This window comes from Crocuta crocuta, unplaced genomic scaffold (genome assembly GCF_008692635.1).
Source record: "Crocuta crocuta isolate KB4526 unplaced genomic scaffold, BGI_CrCroc_1.0 scaffold273, whole genome shotgun sequence".
NCBI lineage: Eukaryota > Metazoa > Chordata > Mammalia > Carnivora > Hyaenidae > Crocuta > Crocuta crocuta.
In genome coordinates this window covers 1,009,546-1,033,498 of record NW_027529425.1, presented here as the reverse complement: position 1 = coordinate 1,033,498, position 23,953 = coordinate 1,009,546, and the positions used below count along the sequence as shown (strand labels likewise).

General features: G+C 39.3%; 1 protein-coding gene across 5 annotated transcripts in view; it reads left to right on the top strand.

Annotated features, from left to right (window-relative positions):
- Positions 1–23,674, top strand: part of LOC144227124 (cytochrome P450 3A12) — a 105,197-nt gene extending 81,523 nt beyond the window's left edge. For all 5 annotated transcript variants that reach the window (XM_077758670.1, XM_077758669.1, XM_077758673.1 and 2 more), the window contains 4 exons: positions 13,806–13,966; positions 14,999–15,225; positions 21,951–22,113; positions 23,279–23,674. In XM_077758670.1, coding sequence (XP_077614796.1) covers positions 13,806–13,966; positions 14,999–15,225; positions 21,951–22,113; positions 23,279–23,374 — 647 coding nt within the window. In that variant the 3' untranslated portion in view covers positions 23,375–23,674. The remainder of the gene's footprint in view (positions 1–13,805; positions 13,967–14,998; positions 15,226–21,950; positions 22,114–23,278) is intronic.
- Positions 23,675–23,953: the final 279 nt, after the last annotated feature.

Here is a 23,953-nt window from a genome sequence, read left to right as displayed (position 1 = left end):
TACTAGTCCTTTATCTGATATGTCATTTGCAACTATCTTTTCCCATTCCATCGGTTGCCTATTAGTTTTATGGATTGTTTCCTTTGCCGTGTAGAAGCTTTTAATCTTGATGAGATCCCAGTGTTTATTTTTGCTTTTGATTCCTTTGCCTTTGGGAATGTGTCAAGTAAGAAATTGCTGCGGTTGAGATCAAGGAGGTTGCTTCCTGCTTTGTCCTCTAAAGTTTTGATGGTTTCCTGTCTCACATTCAGGTCCTTTATCCATTTTGAATTTATTTTTGTGTATGGTATGGTTTCATTCTTCTGCATGTTGCTGTCCAGTTCTCCCAGCACCATCTGTTAAAGAGGCTGTCTTTTTTCCATTGGGTAATCTTTCCTGCGTTGTCAAAGATTAGTTGACTGAACATTTGNGCAATTTTGATTGGGATTGCATCGAATGTGTAGATTGCTTGGGTAGTCATGACATTTTAACTATATTAATTCTTTCAATCCATGAGCATGGAATGTTTTTCCATTTCTTTGTGTCTTCTTCAATTTCCTTCATAAGTTTTCTATAGTTTTCATCATACAGATCTCTTATATCTTTGGTTAGATTTATTCCTAGGTATTTTATGTGTTTTTGTGTGTGTGTGTGTGTGTGTGTGTGCAATTGTGAATGAGATCAGTTTCTTGATTTCTCTTTCTGTTGCTTCATTATTGGTGTATAAAACTGCAACCAATTTCTGTGTGTTGATTTTGTACCCTGCAGCTTTGCTGAATTCATGGATCAGCTCTCGTAGGCTTCTGGTGGAGTCTGTCAGGTTTTCTATGTAGAGTGTCATGTCATGTGTGAAAAGCGGAAGTTTTACTTTTTTGCCAATTTTGATGTCTTTTCTTTTGTTGTCTAATGGCTGATGCTAGAACTTCCAGCACTATTAATCAACAGTGGTGAGAGTGGACATCCCTGTCGTGTTCCTGATCTCAGGGGGAAAGCTCTCAGTTTTTCCTCGTTGAGGATGATTTTAGCTGAAGGCTTCTCATAGATGGCTTTTATGATGTTTAAGTAAGTTCCTTCTATCGTGACTTTCTCGAGGGTCTTTATTAAGAAGGGATGCTGTAGTTTGTCAAATACTTTTTCTGCCTCTATCTACAGGATCATATTGTTTTTATCTTTACTTTTGTTGATGTGATGTATCACATTGATTGATTTGTGAATAATGAACCAGCCCTGTAACCCAGGAATGAATCCCACTTGATCTTGGTGGATAATTCTGTTTATGTGCTGTTGGATTCGATTTGCAAGTATCTTGTCGAGGATTTTTGCATCCGCAGTCATCAAGGATATTTGCCTGTAGTGTTTTTTGGTTTTTTGGTTTTTTTTTCTGGGTCTCTGGCTTGGGAATCAAAGTGATGCTGGCTTCATAAAATGAGTCTGGAAGTTTTCTTTCGATTTCCATTTTTTGGAATAGCTTGATAAGAATGGGTATTAATTCTGTTTTAAATATCTGTTAGAATTCCCCAGGGAAGCCATCTGGCCCAGGGCTCTTATTTGTTGGGAGATTTTTGATAACTGATTCAATTTCCTCACTAGGTATGGGTCAGTTCAGATTTTCTATCTCTTCCCCTGTGAATTTTGGTAGTGAGTGTGTGTTTAGGAATTTGTCCATTTCTTCTAAGTTGTCTAATTTGTTGGCATATAAGTTTTCATAGTATACCCTGATAATTGCTTGTATTTCTGTGGGGTTGGCTGTAACGAATCCATTTTCATTCATGATTTTGTCTTTTTGAGTGCTCTCCCTTTTCTTTTTGTGAAGCCTGGCTAGAGATTTGTCAGTTTTGTTAATTTTTTTCAAAAAACCAACTCTTGGTTTCATTGATCTGTTCAACTGTTTTTTGTTTGTTTCTATATTGTTTATTTCTGCCCTGATTTTTATTATTTCTCCTCTACTGGGTTTGGGGTGCTGTTGTTGCTATCCCTCTGGTTCCTTTAGGTGCACCCTTAGATTTTGTACTTACACTTTTTCTAATTTTTTGGAGTAGGCATGGAGTGCAATGTACTTTCCTCTTAGGACTGCCTTTGCTGTATCCCATAGAGTTTGGATTGTTGTGTTTTCATTTTCATTTGTTTCCATATATTTTTTAATATCTTCTCTAATTGCCTGATTGANTTCATTGATCTGTTCAACTGTTTTTTGTTTGTTTCTATATTGTTTATTTCTGCCCTGATTTTTATTATTTCTCCTCTACTGGGTTTGGGGTGCTGTTGTTGCTATCCCTCTGGTTCCTTTAGGTGCACCCTTAGATTTTGTACTTACACTTTTTCTAATTTTTTGAAGTAGGCATGGAGTGCAATGTACTTTCCTCTTAGGACTGCCTTTGCTGTATCCCATAGAGTTTGGATTGTTGTGTTTTCATTTTCATTTGTTTCCATATATTTTTTAATATCTTCTCTAATTGCCTGATTGACCCATTCATACTTTAGTAGGGTGTTCTTTAACCTCCATATTTTTGGAGGTTTTCCGGACTTCTTCCTGTGATTGATTTCAAGTTTCATACCATTGTGATCTGAGAGTGTGCACGGTATGATCTCAATTCTTTTACATTTATTGAGGGCTCTTTTATGTCCCTGTATGTAATCTATCTTGGAGAATGTGCCATGCGCCCTTGAGAAGAAAGTGAATTCCACGGCATCAGGATGTAGAGTTCTAAATATATCTGTCAGATACATCTGGTCCAATGTGTCATTCAAGTCAATTGTTTCTTTAGTGATTTTCTGTCTGGTTGATCTATCCATTGCTGTAAGTGGAGTATTAAAGTCCCTTGCTATTAGCACATTCTTATCCATAAGATTTTTTCTGTTTGTGATTGTTTTATGTATTTAATGCTTCTTTATTCGATGCGTAGACATTTATAATTGTTAGTTCTTCCTGATGGATAGACCCTGTAATTATTATATAATGCCCTTCTTTATCACTTGTTACTGTCTTTAAAGTCCAGTTTGTCTGATATAAGTATAGCTACTCCAGCATTATTTTGACTTCCAGCAGCATGATATACATTTCTCCATCCCCTTCGTTTCAATCTGAAGTGTCTTCCAGTCTAAAATGAGTTTCTTGTAGACAGCAAATAGATGGATTTTGGGTTTTTTTTCCATTCTGCTACCCTATGTCTTTTGATTGGAGCATTCAGCCCATTTACAGTCAGTGTCATTATTGAAAAATATGTGTTTAGAGTCATCGTGTCCTTTGTGGAATTAATGCTTGTGGTGATGTCTCTGGTATCTTGTGTTCCTTGCAACATTTCCCTCATAGTGTCTCCCTGAGGATTTCTTGTAGGGCTGGTTTAGTGGTGACAAATTCTTTCAATTTTTTTTATTTGGAAAGACTTTTATCTCCCTTCTATTGTGAATGACAGGCTTGCTGGATAGAGGATTCTTGGCTGCGTATTTTTTCTGTTCATCACATTGAAGATCTCCTGCCATTTTTCTGGCCTGCCAAGTTTCAGTAGATTTGTCTGTAACCACTCTGATAGGTTTCCCTTTGTATGTTAGGGCCCTTTTCTCCCCAACTGCTTTCAAAATTCTCTCTTTGTCCTTATATTTTGCCAGTTTCATTGTGATATGTCGTGCAGAAGATCAATTCAAGTTACGTCTGAGTGGAGTTCTGTATGCCTCTTGGATTTCAATGTCTGTTTCCTTCCCCAGGTTGGGGAAGTTCTCTGCTATCATTTGTTCCAAGACTCCTTCAGCACCTTTCCCTCTCTCTTCCTCTTGGAATTCCTATGATATGGATATTGTTCCGTTTGTATCACTGTGCTCTTGAACTCTCCTTCGTGTTTCTGGATCAGTTCATCTCTCTTTTTCTCAGCTTTCTTTTTTCTATAATTGTGTCTTCTAAATCACTTGTTATCCTTTCTGCCTCTTCAGGCCATGCCTTGGACGCCTCAATTTTATTGTGTATCTCATTTAAAGCATTTTTTAATTCACCACAACTATTTTTAAGCTCTATAGTCTTTATAATAATAGTTTCTCTGATGTCTTCCATGCCTTTTTCAAGCCCAGCGATTAATTTTATGACTATTGTTCTAAATTCTTGTTTAGTTATTTTGCTTATATCTATTTTGAGCAGTTCTTTAGCTCTCATTTCTTCCTGGAATTTCTTTGGAGGAGAGTTCTTCCATTTCATCGTTTTGGTTATCTTTCTATCTCTTAATTTTAAAATCTTGTTAAGCACTCTGTACCTGTAGGTGCTGCTGTATTAAAGAGGGCTCTTTGTCTAGGGCCTGTCTGTTCAGGAAGTGTTCTTTGAATGGTGTCTCTTGGTTTCTCTTGTTGAGACTTTGGTTATTTTATTTCCCTACTCGTAGTGGTGTTTGGGACTTCCACCATGTGTACTTTGGCTTGTTCCCTGAGGTAGCCTTGGAAAGGAAAACAGACAGACAAACACACAGGGTACAAAGGCACACAAACGCACAGACAAATCCAACAAACATGCAAACCGGAGATAACGGTAAAAACAAAAAGGAAGGGACAAAAAACAAAACAAAACAAAACACAAGAGAAAAAAAGAGGAAGGAGGGAAGACAAATAATAAAAATAAAAATAAAATATAAAACAAAGAAGAAAAGAAAAATAAAAAACCCAAAAGACAAAGGACAGTGTAAAGGCATAAAACCAGAATTCCTAGCTACAAATAAAGAGCCAGGTATATGCACTACTGATGGAAGAGCATATACAAGGAGAGAAATGACAGGCCAGGGAGGAAGGGAAATTGGAAATGAAATGACCAGGCAGAGAGACTAAGAGGCTTCATCCAGAGGGAGAAATTGTAGAATATGTTTAGGGATGAGTAGAAAGAAACAAAAATATTACTAAGAGAAACTATATAGTCTGATTACTCCAGAGAGAGAGAGATAAAAAGGTAGCTGTGGAGGTCTAGAATGTACATCTAGAGAATGGATTAAATGTGACTGTTTAAGCAAACTAGTGACCAGAGTGCCCCAACCAGCAGAGTGGAGGGTTATGAATGAGACAAGGGAGAATATATCCGAATAGAAAGAATTATCTAGAATTATCTCCGCAGTGTATCCATGTTGATCTTGCCCTGGGCTCCGGTAAAATAAAGCAGCTCTCTAGCGGGGCTGGGTGTGGTTTGGTGTAGGCAAGTCTTAGCCTCCACTGTGTCCCACCAGCCCCTCCCTGAGGCCCTGCCATGTTGGTTGTGGGGAGAAAAAATGGCAGCGCCCCAGTCCCTTCTCCAACCAAGCATTGCAAATCACTCCTTTGGGTCCGATCTCCCTGTGCTGTGGGCATAGCCAAGGTGGGCTCTGTTCTATGCCCTACTCCCCGCCTCGTTTCCAGGTCCCATTCCGCGTGCTTTATTGATATTGCCTGAAACACAGTCCCNGACAGCTTTGTAGTAGAGGCTAAAGTCTGGGATGGTGATACCTCCCGTTTTGGTTTTATTTTTCAGTATTACTTTGGCTATTCGGGGTCTTTTGTGGTTCCATACAAATTTGAGGATAGTTTGTTCTAGTTTTGAGAAGTATGCTGGTGCAATTTTGATTGGGATTGCATCGAATGTGTAGATTGCTTGGGTAGTCATGACATTTTAACTATATTAATTCTTTCAATCCATGAGCATGGAATGTTTTTCCATTTCTTTGTGTCTTCTTCAATTTCCTTCATAAGTTTTCTATAGTTTTCATCATACAGATCTCTTATATCTTTGGTTAGATTTATTCCTAGGTATTTTATGTGTTTTTGTGTGTGTGTGTGTGTGTGTGTGTGCAATTGTGAATGAGATCAGTTTCTTGATTTCTCTTTCTGTTGCTTCATTATTGGTGTATAAAACTGCAACCAATTTCTGTGTGTTGATTTTGTACCCTGCAGCTTTGCTGAATTCATGGATCAGCTCTCGTAGGCTTCTGGTGGAGTCTGTCAGGTTTTCTATGTAGAGTGTCATGTCATGTGTGAAAAGCGGAAGTTTTACTTTTTTGCCAATTTTGATGTCTTTTCTTTTGTTGTCTAATGGCTGATGCTAGAACTTCCAGCACTATTAATCAACAGTGGTGAGAGTGGACATCCCTGTCGTGTTCCTGATCTCAGGGGGAAAGCTCTCAGTTTTTCCTCGTTGAGGATGATTTTAGCTGAAGGCTTCTCATAGATGGCTTTTATGATGTTTAAGTAAGTTCCTTCTATCGTGACTTTCTCGAGGGTCTTTATTAAGAAGGGATGCTGTAGTTTGTCAAATACTTTTTCTGCCTCTATCTACAGGATCATATTGTTTTTATCTTTACTTTTGTTGATGTGATGTATCACATTGATTGATTTGTGAATAATGAACCAGCCCTGTAACCCAGGAATGAATCCCACTTGATCTTGGTGGATAATTCTGTTTATGTGCTGTTGGATTCGATTTGCAAGTATCTTGTCGAGGATTTTTGCATCCGCAGTCATCAAGGATATTTGCCTGTAGTGTTTTTTGGTTTTTTGGTTTTTTTTTCTGGGTCTCTGGCTTGGGAATCAAAGTGATGCTGGCTTCATAAAATGAGTCTGGAAGTTTTCTTTCGATTTCCATTTTTTGGAATAGCTTGATAAGAATGGGTATTAATTCTGTTTTAAATATCTGTTAGAATTCCCCAGGGAAGCCATCTGGCCCAGGGCTCTTATTTGTTGGGAGATTTTTGATAACTGATTCAATTTCCTCACTAGGTATGGGTCAGTTCAGATTTTCTATCTCTTCCCCTGTGAATTTTGGTAGTGAGTGTGTGTTTAGGAATTTGTCCATTTCTTCTAAGTTGTCTAATTTGTTGGCATATAAGTTTTCATAGTATACCCTGATAATTGCTTGTATTTCTGTGGGGTTGGCTGTAACGAATCCATTTTCATTCATGATTTTGTCTTTTTGAGTGCTCTCCCTTTTCTTTTTGTGAAGCCTGGCTAGAGATTTGTCAGTTTTGTTAATTTTTTTCAAAAAACCAACTCTTGGTTTCATTGATCTGTTCAACTGTTTTTTGTTTGTTTCTATATTGTTTATTTCTGCCCTGATTTTTATTATTTCTCCTCTACTGGGTTTGGGGTGCTGTTGTTGCTATCCCTCTGGTTCCTTTAGGTGCACCCTTAGATTTTGTACTTACACTTTTTCTAATTTTTTGAAGTAGGCATGGAGTGCAATGTACTTTCCTCTTAGGACTGCCTTTGCTGTATCCCATAGAGTTTGGATTGTTGTGTTTTCATTTTCATTTGTTTCCATATATTTTTTAATATCTTCTCTAATTGCCTGATTGACCCATTCATACTTTAGTAGGGTGTTCTTTAACCTCCATATTTTTGGAGGTTTTCCGGACTTCTTCCTGTGATTGATTTCAAGTTTCATACCATTGTGATCTGAGAGTGTGCACGGTATGATCTCAATTCTTTTACATTTATTGAGGGCTCTTTTATGTCCCTGTATGTAATCTATCTTGGAGAATGTGCCATGCGCCCTTGAGAAGAAAGTGAATTCCACGGCATCAGGATGTAGAGTTCTAAATATATCTGTCAGATACATCTGGTCCAATGTGTCATTCAAGTCAATTGTTTCTTTAGTGATTTTCTGTCTGGTTGATCTATCCATTGCTGTAAGTGGAGTATTAAAGTCCCTTGCTATTAGCACATTCTTATCCATAAGATTTTTTCTGTTTGTGATTGTTTTATGTATTTAATGCTTCTTTATTCGATGCGTAGACATTTATAATTGTTAGTTCTTCCTGATGGATAGACCCTGTAATTATTATATAATGCCCTTCTTTATCACTTGTTACTGTCTTTAAAGTCCAGTTTGTCTGATATAAGTATAGCTACTCCAGCATTATTTTGACTTCCAGCAGCATGATATACATTTCTCCATCCCCTTCGTTTCAATCTGAAGTGTCTTCCAGTCTAAAATGAGTTTCTTGTAGACAGCAAATAGATGGATTTTGGGTTTTTTTTCCATTCTGCTACCCTATGTCTTTTGATTGGAGCATTCAGCCCATTTACAGTCAGTGTCATTATTGAAAAATATGTGTTTAGAGTCATCGTGTCCTTTGTGGAATTAATGCTTGTGGTGATGTCTCTGGTATCTTGTGTTCCTTGCAACATTTCCCTCATAGTGTCTCCCTGAGGATTTCTTGTAGGGCTGGTTTAGTGGTGACAAATTCTTTCAATTTTTTTTATTTGGAAAGACTTTTATCTCCCTTCTATTGTGAATGACAGGCTTGCTGGATAGAGGATTCTTGGCTGCGTATTTTTTCTGTTCATCACATTGAAGATCTCCTGCCATTTTTCTGGCCTGCCAAGTTTCAGTAGATTTGTCTGTAACCACTCTGATAGGTTTCCCTTTGTATGTTAGGGCCCTTTTCTCCCCAACTGCTTTCAAAATTCTCTCTTTGTCCTTATATTTTGCCAGTTTCATTGTGATATGTCGTGCAGAAGATCAATTCAAGTTACGTCTGAGTGGAGTTCTGTATGCCTCTTGGATTTCAATGTCTGTTTCCTTCCCCAGGTTGGGGAAGTTCTCTGCTATCATTTGTTCCAAGACTCCTTCAGCACCTTTCCCTCTCTCTTCCTCTTGGAATTCCTATGATATGGATATTGTTCCGTTTGTATCACTGTGCTCTTGAACTCTCCTTCGTGTTTCTGGATCAGTTCATCTCTCTTTTTCTCAGCTTTCTTTTTTCTATAATTGTGTCTTCTAAATCACTTGTTATCCTTTCTGCCTCTTCAGGCCATGCCTTGGACGCCTCAATTTTATTGTGTATCTCATTTAAAGCATTTTTTAATTCACCACAACTATTTTTAAGCTCTATAGTCTTTATAATAATAGTTTCTCTGATGTCTTCCATGCCTTTTTCAAGCCCAGCGATTAATTTTATGACTATTGTTCTAAATTCTTGTTTAGTTATTTTGCTTATATCTATTTTGAGCAGTTCTTTAGCTCTCATTTCTTCCTGGAATTTCTTTGGAGGAGAGTTCTTCCATTTCATCGTTTTGGTTATCTTTCTATCTCTTAATTTTAAAATCTTGTTAAGCACTCTGTACCTGTAGGTGCTGCTGTATTAAAGAGGGCTCTTTGTCTAGGGCCTGTCTGTTCAGGAAGTGTTCTTTGAATGGTGTCTCTTGGTTTCTCTTGTTGAGACTTTGGTTATTTTATTTCCCTACTCGTAGTGGTGTTTGGGACTTCCACCATGTGTACTTTGGCTTGTTCCCTGAGGTAGCCTTGGAAAGGAAAACAGACAGACAAACACACAGGGTACAAAGGCACACAAACGCACAGACAAATCCAACAAACATGCAAACCGGAGATAACGGTAAAAACAAAAAGGAAGGGACAAAAAACAAAACAAAACAAAACACAAGAGAAAAAAAGAGGAAGGAGGGAAGACAAATAATAAAAATAAAAATAAAATATAAAACAAAGAAGAAAAGAAAAATAAAAAACCCAAAAGACAAAGGACAGTGTAAAGGCATAAAACCAGAATTCCTAGCTACAAATAAAGAGCCAGGTATATGCACTACTGATGGAAGAGCATATACAAGGAGAGAAATGACAGGCCAGGGAGGAAGGGAAATTGGAAATGAAATGACCAGGCAGAGAGACTAAGAGGCTTCATCCAGAGGGAGAAATTGTAGAATATGTTTAGGGATGAGTAGAAAGAAACAAAAATATTACTAAGAGAAACTATATAGTCTGATTACTCCAGAGAGAGAGAGATAAAAAGGTAGCTGTGGAGGTCTAGAATGTACATCTAGAGAATGGATTAAATGTGACTGTTTAAGCAAACTAGTGACCAGAGTGCCCCAACCAGCAGAGTGGAGGGTTATGAATGAGACAAGGGAGAATATATCCGAATAGAAAGAATTATCTAGAATTATCTCCGCAGTGTATCCATGTTGATCTTGCCCTGGGCTCCGGTAAAATAAAGCAGCTCTCTAGCGGGGCTGGGTGTGGTTTGGTGTAGGCAAGTCTTAGCCTCCACTGTGTCCCACCAGCCCCTCCCTGAGGCCCTGCCATGTTGGTTGTGGGGAGAAAAAATGGCAGCGCCCCAGTCCCTTCTCCAACCAAGCATTGCAAATCACTCCTTTGGGTCCGATCTCCCTGTGCTGTGGGCATAGCCAAGGTGGGCTCTGTTCTATGCCCTACTCCCCGCCTCGTTTCCAGGTCCCATTCCGCGTGCTTTATTGATATTGCCTGAAACACAGTCCCGCAGGTCGTTGCTTCACTGCTACCAGGGACCACCAAGGAGGGGGTGTTGAGTGGCACAGCCTCAGATCCTCCAGGGTCAAGCGGCAGCACTGCCTGGGATCTGCCGCCTCAGCGCTGCCAGAGCTCAAGCAGGGGGAACTCAGCCTTGGCCAGCTGCCTTCATGCTGCCTGAGGTCAATCCCCAGGAACTCAGCCTCGGCCACAGCCTCTGCACTGCCAGAGGTCAAGCCTGGGGAATGCAGCCTCAGGCCTGCAGTGTCCATGCCGCTGGGGATGGTGGTGGGAGCACAGCAGAACAGTTTTCCTGGTGCTCTCTGGGACCAGAGGTCACATCGTTCAAAGTCAGCACCCCAGCTAGAACTAAAAACACTCTCCTTCCAAGCCAAGGTTTTTTTCTTCTCCAGGGATAGTTCTATGAGCAGTTTCAGCTGCTCTTTAGACTTTTCCCCGCAACTCACCGCGGCTGCCCCCAAGTCAGGCTCCCTCCCTTCCGTCTGTGTCACCGGTCCTGGCCCACTTTTATTTCCCCAGTTCACACTCACGCACTTATGAGGTTGCCTTCCCAGTGCACTCTGTCTCTTTTTCTTCCCAAACTCCTGTGGCTCAGTGTCCTATGGCTTCAGGCCTTCTCTGTTTGAGAGATGGGTACAAGTGAAATGCATGGAGCTCCCTACTTCTTCGCCATCTTGCTTCCACTTCCCCCTGACATCATTTTTTAGTTAGATCTTCAGTTCTCTCAGATTTGTCCTCTGGAGGCCCTTTCAAGTGGGCTCCTGTGTCCTTTTCTTTTTTCTTTCTTCTTTTTTAATGTTTTCAATTCACTTTTATGACAATTTTAGGTTTATTAAATTGAGTGAAAGACACAGAGATTTCTCATATTCCCTCTGCCCTACATGTAGACAACATCCCTCATTATCAAAATCCCTCCCCATGTGGTACATTTGTTACAATAATTGTGCCTACATTGACACATTATTACCATGCAAATAAATTCATAATTTACATGACAGTTCATCCTTGTTGTTTTCCATTCTGTGGGTTTGATGTATATGTGTGTGTGTGTGTAAAAAATATATAATACATATATACATATATTGATATATATTATACATATTATATATATATACATTATACATACATATATAATGATANAGAGTATTCTGTTTCCATTTACCATATTAGTTTTTGAGGATTTCCTAGCATTCTGGTGTGAGACATTCCAGGCTTCTCCTCTGTTTCCTCTGATGAGCCTTGGAATCAGCCATTTCTCCAAGAATCTCTGTTTCCTTTTAGTGAGAATGGTATTTAGAAATCAAAATTGGGGATCTAGGAGTGCTCATTGTTACTAGGGTTTCTTTGCTTCTATTTTCTCTCAGTAGACCAACTAAAAACATCAGATATATTCATATAGGAGTGATACACATAAATATTTCTATATCTATCCATAACAAGTGATGTGATTATGCTCTTTGAAAGAAAAGGGAGCTTTTTTTTTAATGTTTTATTTATTTCTGAGAGAGAGAGAGACAGCGTGAGCAGGGGAGGGTCAGAGAGAGAGGGAGACACAGAATCTGAAGCAGGCTCCAGGCTCTGAGCTGGCTGTCAGCACAGAGCCTGACGCAGGGCTTGAACCCATGAACCGTGAGATCATGACCTGAACCGAAGTCGGACGCTCAACCGACTGAGCCACGCAGGTGCCCCAAGGGAACTTTGATTTATAGTTGTGTCTATGACAGAAATATTCCCCTCATGGTTAACTTCAGGGTATCTATAGTTTGACAACCATCTCACAGAATTCTTGAGTATTTAATAGTTGATTCCAGAGGAAAAGGATGGGCTTATTCCATCACACTGCTAAAATATGTCTATACTGTGTCCATATCTATTCTATTCTAGTCTAGTCTATCTATCTAGTTCTACTACTTTCTGCGATGAAGGAAATATTCTATATATTCCTGGTTCAGTATAGAACCACTAGGCACATATGGTTATTGAGCATTTGACATGTGGCTAGTGTCACTAAAGAGCAGAATCTTATACTGTATTTAGTTAGTTAAAATTTAAGTATAAATAGCCAGATTGGGCAAGTGTCTACCATATTGATTAGTACAGCTCTAAAGATTATCATGGGGTTCATGGTAATCAAGGGAAAGAATATGATGTTTGAATTTACCTACAGCAGCATCACGGAAGGCTTACTGGGAAATTAGAACTCTGTAGACCTTTCTTGCACTCATTTCGTATTGTTCTTCATTGTGAATTATGTGTTTGTGGCAGGTACCATGCTAATTTCAGTGCTTTAAGTATCTAATGGTCCTAATTCAGTTCTGATCAAAGAGGTTAAAGCTTGACCATACTGAGTTTCTTCCAGGAGAAAATAAAAAATTTGGTTATGATTCAGAGTGGGACCGTTCTCTAAGGAAAGTGACATTCAGGCTTGACTGAATATGCATTGCTAATTCCATTCACTGGATTCTGTTAGTCTATAGATCATGCTGACCAATGTCCTTGTTTCTCTTGCTGTTTTGATGTGGTTGATTAGACTAGAATCAGATGCCACTCTTCTAGCTTTTTGTCTGTGTTGTAGTTTCTGTACATATCTGAGATCATCCATTGGAAGAGTTGTGCCCCAGGTCTTCTATTTAGCTGAAGCTTCTCAAAGGTATAATCCATACTCAAAGGTATACTTCTCAAACTAGATTGTGCCTACAAATCACCACATCTCATGAAGCTCAGATTTTGATTCGATAGTTCTTGGGTGAAGTTTGAGATTCTTCATTTTTAACCAGCTCCCAGATGCTGCAGATGCTGCTGGTCCGTGAACCACACATAGAGTACCAAGTTTATCTGTAGCCCAACATTATATTCTTCTTCCCTGCATGGATGTTTAGATGAAAGATCATTTAATTTTCCTGACAGTTAAACCTTTGCATTGCAAACTCTCAAAAAATTTAATCTGTATTTTAGCTGAAAGAATTTAAATTTTCCTGGGGCAGAATGCCATCCCATGTTACTTAGGGCTGGCATACTTTTAGGATTCTCCAACAGACAAACTGATAACACAGTGTCTGTTAGAGAGAAATACCATTTCTGAAATTACCCACCTCTGGTAGTGGGGAGGGTGGCATAACCAGAAACAGATGGCTAAGAATAATAAAAACCTTGGGAATAACCAGATCAAGACATGTTTTGCCTCTTTCTCACTCTGGAAGATTGAAATCAGAGTGAAACCACTCTGAGTTTGATTCTGAATTCCTTTTATATTTTCCCCCTGAAGGATTTAGGAGTTTCAAACAGATTTCTCATTATCTAAACTGTGATGTTTTACATTCACCTGCTTTAAAAAAGTTTTTTTAAATTTATTTCTGAGAGAGAGAGACAACGTGAGCAGGGGAGGGTCAGAGAGAGAGGGAGATACAGAATCTGAAACAGGCTCCAGGCTCTGGGCTGGCAGTCAGGTTAGAGCCTGACCCGGGCCATGAACCCACGGACCATGAGATCATGACCTGAGCTGAAGTCGCATGCTTAACCGACTGAGCCACCCAGGTGCCCCGTTTTACATTCATCTGGTTTAGCTTAAATGTTTCTCTTCACCTTTTAGCTTTGTCTGATCTGGAGCTCGTGGCCCAATCTGTTATCTTTATTTTTGCTGGCTATGAGCCAACCAGCACTTCTCTTTCCTTCCTTGTGTATGAACTGGCCACTCACCCTGATGTCCAGCAGAAACTGCAGGAGGAGATTGATGCGACTTTCCCCAATAAGGTGAGTGGGTCATACTGGCCAAGGGGGTCAGGATAGGCTCGCTTATGCCTAAGTAACAGATTAGCTGTCAAATCTAGTGGGTTTTCATAACAAAGGTTTACTTGTAACTCACATTTTCATGTCTAGCATGGGTGTTAGTAGAGGATAGAGTGAGTCTCTCCTCCATATGGTTATTTGGGGGATACAGGGTAAAGAGGCTCCACTTATACCTGCATTATCTGGACCTTAGTAACTTCATGTTGGCTGGGAAACAAGGAGCTAGAGTGTTGCTCACTTGCTTTTCAATGTTTGGCCCCAAACTCACATCTTTTTAGTTTATAGTCCATTTGCAAATTGTTTTCCCCTCAATTCACATAGGCTGGGAAATATGGGGGTCTACATGGATTTTGGATAAATCCACCCACCCTCTGAAGGGTCAACTCTAATCATCTCTATGTAACAACACAGGAAGCTGAGCTACAATAACTTTCTTACACTATCACAAAATAATGTGAAGAAGCCAGGCTAGGAGCCAGGGTGCCTGGATCCTGACTGAACTCTTAACCTGTCCACTGTTGGCTCTTAAATATAACACCAAACGATAGGTACATATTGCCCACACTGTTTCAGATCTCTTCCCAAACTGGAATTTATACTTATGAATAGACCTGGCCTCTGGGGCTGGAGCAGCTTTTTTGACAAACAGTGAAACCCTGAAGGGACAACTAGGAGACCCTTCCCACAACAGGAGGTGGGGCTGAGAGTAGGGTTCTGATCCCCTTTACAATTTTCCCTAGAACTGAAATTGTGTGCCATAGTTGGAGGGATTTTAGGCACTACTTAGGGGATTGTCCCATCAGTTAGCTACTATTGGACACGTGTCGGGGACAGCTGAGCAGCTCACAGGACATGGTAGACATTAGGATGCTCATAAACGTCATTTACCAAAATACATGCTTCTCAAGGGTTCCTAACAATTCAGTATTAGAGCATAGACTGAGTTGAACATTGATTCCAAATCTCAATTCATCAAAATCTGTTTCTTTCTTCTAGGAACCTCCCACTTATGATGCCCTTGTACAGATGGAGTATCTTGACATGGTGTTGAATGAAACTCTCAGATTATACCCAATCGCTGGTAGACTTGAAAGGGTCTGTAAGAGAGATGTGGAAATCAGTGGTGTGCTCATTCCCAAAGAGACAGTGGTGATGGTGCCAACCTATACTCTTCACCGGGACCCGGATCTATGGCCAGAGCCTGAGGAGTTCCGTCCTGAAAGGTAAGAGAACCCTGGAAAAGGAAACCAACCCTTATATGCGAAGATCTTCTGATATTTCTTTGTATAGATAACAAATATATGGTTGTACAGTTATTTATTTGCACATCTTTTTATATGTGGAAGTATTTTTCTAATTACAAAATAATTGTCAAAATTTTACAAACTGCATTAAGTGTGTAGTTTGTTTTGGGTAGTATACACATTTTAACAATGTTTGTTCTTCCAGTCCATGAGCATGGAATATTTTTCCATTAATTTGCATCCTCTTCACTATCTTTCATAAGTCTTTTATGGTTTTTAGAGTACAGAGCTTTTACCTCTTAGTTATATTTATTCCTAGGTATTTTATTGTTTTTGGTGCAATTGTAAATAGGATAGATTCCTTGATTTCTTTTTCTGCTGCCTCGTTATTGGTGCATAGAAAATGCAGCAGAATTCTGCACTTTGATTTTATATCCTGCAACTTTGGTGAATTCATTACTTCTAGCAATATTTTCGGTGGAGTCTTTTGTGTTTTCTACATAGAGTATTATGTCATCTGCTGTAGTGAATATATATATATAGTGTGTGGGGGGGTCTGATTTGCTATGGCTAACACTCCCAGTGCTATGTTAAATAGTAATGGTGAGAGTGGGCATCCTTGTCTTGTTCCTGACCATAGAGGAAAGTCTCTCAGCTTTTCCTCATTGAGGATGATATTAGCTGTGGGTCTTTTGTATATGACCTTTTTGATGTTGAAGTATGTTCCATCTATCCCTACTTTATTGAGGGCTTTTATCAAGAATGGATGATGTATTTTGCCAAATGCTTTCTTTTCATCTATTGACAGGCTCATATGGTTCTTATTCTTTCTTTTATTGATGTGGTGTATCATGTTGATTGATTTGCAAATATTGAACCAACCCCTGCAGCCAGGAATAAATCCCACTTGATGATCTTGGTGAATAATTCTTTTAATGTACTGTTAAATTCTATTTGCTAGTATCTTGTTGAGATTTTTTGCATTCAGTTTCATCAGGAATACTGGCCTCCAATTCCCCTTTTTAGTGGGGACTTTGTCTGGTTTTGGAATCAAGGCAATGCTGGCCTCAGAGAGTGAGTTAGGAAATTTTTCTTTCATTTCTATTTTTTGGAACAGTTTGAGAAGAATTGGTATTAACTCTTCTTTCAATGTCAGGTAGAATTCTCCTGGGAAGCCATTTGGCCCAGGACTTTTGTTTGTTGGGAGATTTTTGATTACTGATTCAGTTTCTTTGCTGGTTATAGGTCTGTTCAAATTTTCTATTTCTTCCTGTTTGAAGTTTGGTAGTGTGTGAGTTTCTAGGAATTCATCCATTTCTTCCAGATTGTCCAGTTTGTTGGCATATAATTTTTCATAGTATTCTCTTTTAAGTGTTTGTATTTCTGTGGTGTTAGTTGTTTTCTCTCCTTTTTCATTCATGATTTTATTTATTTGGGTCCTTTCTCTTTTTTTGATAAGTCTGGCTAGGGGTTATCAATTTTTAATGTAATTTCTATCAAAATAACGCTAGTATTCTTCACAGAGCTAGAACAAATGATCCTAAAATTTGTATGGAATGAGAAATGACCCCAAATAGCCAAAGCAATCATGAAAAGAAAAACAAAACTGGAGGCATCATGATTCCTGATTTCAGACTATAATACAAAGCTTTAGTCATCAGGACAGTATGGTACTGGCACAAAAACAGACATATAGATCAATGGAACACAATAGAAAATCCAGAAATGGACATACAATTATATGGTTAACTAATCTTTGACAAAGCAGGAAAGAATATCCAATGGAAAAAAGACAGTTTTTTTTTTTTTACACAAATAGTTTATTGTCAAGTTAGTGAAAAGACAGTTTTTTAAATAAAAGGTGTTGGAAAAGTGGATGACAACATGTAGAAGAATAAGTCTGAACCATTTTCTTTTTTTAAATGTTTGTTTGTTGAGAGAGAGAATGAGTGGGGGAGGGGCAGAGAGAGAAAGAAGGAGATAGAGAATCTGAAGCAGGCTCTGTACTGACAGCCCTTGACTGGGGCTTGAACCCACACACCGTGAGATCATGACCTAAGCCAAAGTCGGACATTTAACTGAGTCACCCATTTCCCCCCGAACTACTTTCTTACACTATATACAAAAATAAATTCAAAATGCATGAAAGACCTAAATGTGAACAGGAAACCATCAAAATCCTAGAGGAGAACACAGGCAGCAACCTCTTTGACCTTGGCTGGAGCAACTTCTTATGAGACACATCACCAAAGGCAAGGGAAACAAAAGCAAAAATGAACTATTGGGACCTCATTAAGATAAAAAGCTTCTGCACAGCAAAAGAAACAATCAACAAAACTAAAAGGCAACTGATGGGATGGAAGAAAATATTTGCAAATGACATATCTGATAAAGGGTTAGTATCCAAAATCTATAAGAAATTTATCAAGCCCAACATCCAAAAAAACCCAAACAACCCAGTTAAGAAATGGGCAGAAGACATGAGTAGACACTTTTCCAAAGAAGACATCCAGATGGCTAACAGACACACGAAAAGATGCTTTATATCACTCGTCATCAGGGAAATACAAATCAAAACCATGATGAGATATCTCCTCACAGCATTTAAGAATGGCTAAAATTAACAACACAAGAAACAAAAGGTTTTGGCAAGGATGCAGAGAAGGGGAATCTTCTTGCACTGATCATAGAAATGCAAACGGGTGCAGCCACTCTGAGGAACAGTGTGGAGGTTCCTCAAAAAACTAAAACTAGAGCTACCCTATGATCCAGCAATTCCACCATAGTATTTGCCCAAAGGATACTAAAATATGGATTCAAATGGGTATATCCACCCCAATGTTTATGCTAGCATTATCAACAATATTCAAAATATGAAGAAAGCACAAATGTCTATCTACTGATGAATGGATAAAGAAGATGTGGTGTGTGTGTATATATATATATATATATATATATATATATATATATATAGAGGAAAATTACACATCTATATATATAATGGAAAATTACCCATCAAAAGAATGAAATCTTGCCATTTTCAATGATGTGGATGGAGCTAGAATGTATTATGCTAATAGAAATAAGTCAGAGAAAGACAAATAACACATTATTTCAGTCATATGTAGAATTTAAGAAACAGAAAAGATGAACATAGGGGAAAGGTGAGGGAAAAGAGAAGAGAGGGGAAAAAGAAAATACAAGAGACTTAAAATTTTAAAAAATATTTATTTATTTTTGAAACAGGGAGAGAGACAGAGAGAGAGACAGAGGGAATGAACAAGTGAGGGGAGGAGCAGAGAGAAACACAGAATCCAAAGCAAGCTCCAAGTTCTGAGCTGTCAGCACAGAGCCTGATGCGGAGCTCATACACATGAACCATGAGATCAGGGCCTGAGCCAAAGTTGGACGCTCAAATGACTGAGCCACGCAGGCACCCCACCACAAGAAAATCTTAAAGATTGGGGCACCTGGGTGGCTCAGTCTGTTAAGCGTCCGACTTTGGCTCAGGTCATGATCTCACAGTTCGTGGGTTCGAGCCCCGCATCGGGCTCTGCACTGACAGCTCAGAGCCTGGAGCCTGTTTCAGATTCTGTGTCTCCCTCTCTCTCTGACCCTCCCCTACTTGCTCTCTCTCTCTCTCTCTCTCTCTCAGAAATAAACAAAACATTAAAAAAAATAAAAAGATAGAGAATAGGGGCACCTGGGTGGCTCAGTCAGTTAAGCGTCCAAATTTGGCTCAGGTCATGATCTCACAGTTCGTGGGTTCGAGCCCCGCATCGGGCTCTGCACTGACAGCTCAGAGCCTGGAGCCTGTTTCAGATTCTGTGTCTCCCTCTCTCTCTGCCCCTCCCCCACTTATGCTCTGTTTCTCTCTTTCTCAATAATAAATAAATAAAAACTTTAAAAAAGAGAATAAACTGAGGGTTGATGGAGGGAGGTGGGTGGGAGATGGGCTGGATAAGTGATGGGTAATAAGAGAGCACTTGTGATGAGCACTGGGTTTTGTATTTAAGTTACAAATCACTGAATTCTACTCTTGAAACTAATGGTCACTGTATTTTAAAATTTAAATTTACAAAGTTCACCAAAAATTTTACAAATTGTTGTTGAGAAGAAAGAATATTAACATCATTATCAGTGCCAATATGTCAAGATTATTAATAGTGTAATGTATGTTCTTGTGGACATTTTTCTATGCATGTATAGATTATTAAAAGTTGCGTGGCATTATATGTTTGTAAACTACTTACTGTAACAGTAAACTATAAGCAACATATTGTATTTTTGTTTGTGATTATATGCATATATCATAATTAACTTAACCATTATCTTATTTAAGGAAATGGTACTTTTTTTCCTTTACATTTTTCTGTCCATTTTAGCTCTCTGTATTTACTCCCCACTTCCTTACATTCTGTGTTTGTAAACCTTGGCCACTGTTTCCACTAGCTGTAGAGTTGAGAGGCTGTGGAACTGAGAGTCCTCATCCCTGGCAAGAGGAACAGCCTCATGAGGATGGGGACACACACAGGTCGTGTGGCTGCAGTCCTGTGCCAGCTCCCACCTCTCTTGGTATCTGGGGTTTGTCAAGGTAGTGTCATCTGCTCTCTAGCCATCTGAGACATCCTCCCTGGAGGGGTCTTGAGCTTTCTCTCCAAGAATCCAGAGCAGAGTCTGACTTTGGGCACAGCTTGAATTCTGCAAAGAGTTGGTGCTTTCCTGTGTATTGTTGTGGTGATGAAAGTTTGGAGTGAACTTTGTAGGGATCCAGACTCTTAGCTCCTGATTCTAAGCTCCCTGATGGCTGAGCCCATGTCTTGTTGCACAGTATCCTTAGTGCTAGCATTGTCTACACTTAGTACTTGCTGAAAGAAGTCAGAATTAACCAAGTCATTTCTGGACCAGAAGACCTGGTGGTTCCCACCAGCTCAGCATTCCCTGCTCCTGTAGTTTCTCTAACGGAAACCAGAGACTCCCTATATTCTCTGTGATTCATTCTGTCATGGGAGGAAGTGTTTACCTATGTGTGTCAGCAACTGACCAGGGAGTGAGAAATCCACATGTTGAAAATACTTACTATGGAGAATTTTTGACACATGCACAAGCATATTCTATGGACACAGGTCTATGAAATACTTTTAATGCATCTATATGTGCCCATCATCTGCTCAACAACCACTAACGCATATCAGCTACCCCAACCACATGCTATTACAATTCCTAATGTTATTGCCATATTACTTTAAGGCACATCATCTGTAAATATTCCAGGATGTTCTCCATAATATAAGGACTTTTATTCATTCATTAAAAAAATATTTATTTTAGAGAGAGAGAGAGTGTGTGCATGTGAGCAAACACAAGCAGGGGAGGGGCAGAGAGAAAGAGGGAGAGAGAGACAGAATCCCAAGCAGGCTCTGCAATGTCAGTGCAGAGCTCAAGGTGGGGCTGGAATTCACAAAACATGAGATCATGACCTGTGCCAAAATCAAGAGTTGGATGTTTAACCAACTGAGTCACCCAGGTGCTCCAATAATATAAGGACTTAAAAAAATACTACTGACAATGTCATTATCACTTTGCCTAAATCCACATATTCCTTTAATATAATCAAATATTGAGGAATCAGGTTTTTTTTAATTTTTTTTAATGTTTTATTTGTTTTTAGGAGAGAGAGAGACAGCGTGAGCAGGGGAGGGTCAGAGAGAGAGGGAGTCACAGGCTGAAACAGGCTCCAGGCTCTGAGCTGGCAGTCAGCACAGAGCCCGACGCGGGGCTCGAACCCACGAACTGCGAGATCATGACCTAAGCGAAAGTCGGACGCTTAACCGACTAAGCCACCCAGGCGCCCCATTGAGGAATCAGTTTTGATTAAAACATAGGGCTAAACTTCAGGAACTTTTAGCCTCGTGAAAAAGATGGCCAAGAATTCAGTGATTATTATATACATCAGCGAGTATGATTACAGTGGAGCAGCATCGTCTGCCCATGTAAATCTTCTGACAGGCTGTTCTGTCAAAATGGTTGAGGGATGCAAGGTGGGAAGGAAGGGGAGAGAAGGGAAAAAAATAATCTAAATCATGGGAGGCATTTCTTCTGTTCTCTTCTTCCATGAGCACATGACCAAAATAGGTCAGTGGAGGCAGGAACTTACCTTCCTTCATTAGGCTCATTTCCTGTTCACCTTTAAGACTATGAANGAAGAAGGGGGGAAGTGGTGGGGGAAAGGGAGAGAGGCAAACCATGAGAGACTCTTGAATGCTGACAAAAACTGAGGACTGATGGATGTGGGGGGGAGGGGAGATGGGCATGGAGGAGGGCATTTGTGGGGATGAGCACTGGGTGTTATGTGGAAACTAATTTGACAATAAACTATTTGTAAAAAAATTTTTTTTTGAAAAAAAAAAAAAAAAAAAGACTATGAACATCTCCCCACCCTGACTGTAATTCTAGTGTTTAAGATAACCCTTCTTTTTAACAACATTCATCTTATCATCTCAACAAGACTGGATGCTCCCACAGGGTAAGGGAAATGCAGAGGATCTGTAGCTTACAGTTGTCACCACAGAATAACCATGTCAGGATTTCAGTGACCAGCTCCGAAGAGTGTCCTGTGTGGTCCTTTTTGGGAAACCCACACATGTGGTTCTTGTGGTTTTTATGTTTCATTAACTTGTTTCCAACTTGATTTGTGGAACCAGGTTCAGCAAGAAGAACAAGGACAGCATAAATCCTTATATATACCTGCCATTTGGAACTGGACCCCGAAACTGCATTGGTATGAGGTTTGCGACCATGAACATGAAACTTGCCCTTGTCAGACTCCTGCAGAACTTCTCCTTCAAACCTTGTGAAGAAACACAGGTCAGAGAACTTTCCACATAAAGAATATTTTACTTTTTTTTAAAATTAAGAGATATGGTGTGTGTGTGTGTGTGTGTGTGTGTGTGTGTGTGTTTGTATGGGCCCATTTATCCTAATAATTTGTTCCATTGGCCAGAGAATGTATTTGGGGCCATCTGTGACCTTTAAGGGTCCATCAGCTCTGAGTGTCACGTCTGTGGTTTATAAACACCCAATCGTAAGAGACATCTAGTCAGGGCAATTAGCATGACTGATTATGCACAGACCTTTGAACTTGACAGTGTTTTAAAGTTATTTCAAATCCACTGGAAAAAAAGGAACATATTATGCATAGTCATGATGTGTAGTTATTAATGCAACATGACTTTTTGAACGATGCTATTCTCTACCACAACTTACAGATGCTCTCATGACCATGGTTTCAACCCCTGCTTGTACATTGGAATCAGTAGATTCTTTAAAAAAATTCTGCTGCCCAGGCCATCTCAGAAATTCTAACATAATTCAGTCATAGTGTGGCTTTAAAAGTGCTCCTGTTGATTGTCATGTACAAGTGATGTTGAGAGTCATGGGTGTGAAGCATGTCTGCCAGATGTGAAGGACTCCCACAGTCCAGACCATTGTGGTTATTTGGCCACAAATATGAGCTCTGCTCCAGTCAAGCTGTGTTCTCTTTCTATTGCAATCTGCTATCATGAATGGATATTTCCACTGGGAGAGATGAGAGGATGTTTAGCATTGAGGATAGCCATACAATAAATGTGTAATGCCCACTCAGGATGATCTTGCAAGCTTCAACACATACAAAATTAACTATCACTTTTCAAGTGGTATGCCATAATGGCTAAGAGCCTGTTTTAAATTTTAAGCACTACTCCTTTTTACTTAAAATTTAAATCAAAAAACACAAAACAACATGAGATTGTGTCCAGTCTGGTACAGAGTAGACATTCAATAGATATTATTTTGAATAAATTATGGATGAATGTTTCCACACTCCAGTCTTGACAGTTTACAGAGTAAGTTTAAAGAATATGAGATATATGAATTTAAAAGTAGTATTTGTTTGTAAACCCTTATTCTCCTTCATGTATCTGGCCTGCTTTGCTTCTGTTGTCAGTAGAACTTCATTTTTGGTTTTCATATGCTTTATTAACTTTTGCAGATCCCCTTGAAATTAAATGCTCAAGGTATTATTCAACCAGAAAAGCCCATTGTTCTCAAGGTGGAGCTGAGAGATGGGAGTGTGAATAGAGCTTGACTTTCCCTAAGGACTTCCCCTTTGTTTTTCAAGAAGCTGTGTACCAGAATACCAGAGACCTCAATTTACTTTGTGAGGAAAACCCAGAAATGAAGATGGGCTTCATGTACTGCTCATGATGGATGACTAGGGATTCCAAGCTCCTGTTATATTCATGGAGCATTATATATTGTGGAATGTGAGGAAGGTGACTAATAAGTACCAGACATGTAAACTCAGCCTATCCGGTCCAAGTTAGTACCATCTATTCCCCTGACCACTGATCGATAATAAAAATTTCTCAACAACTGTGTCAACAAACTCATGAAACAAGAATTTTTGTTGTGACCTTAGTAGTAACATTTATATTACACATCTTATGTTGAATATTATATATTAACTATTACATTGAGTGTGCCAATCACCATCTCTTTATAAAAGTATTAACTGATGGCTTCTTGCACATTAAGGGGGAATCCATAGAACTGATGAGTGAGGGGCAGTGATGGTGTTTTTTACCATCATAGTCATTGGGTAGGTGGGGCTTGTTCAGAATTCCAACATATGTTAAGATAGATGAGAGTCAATCCACTGTGACTT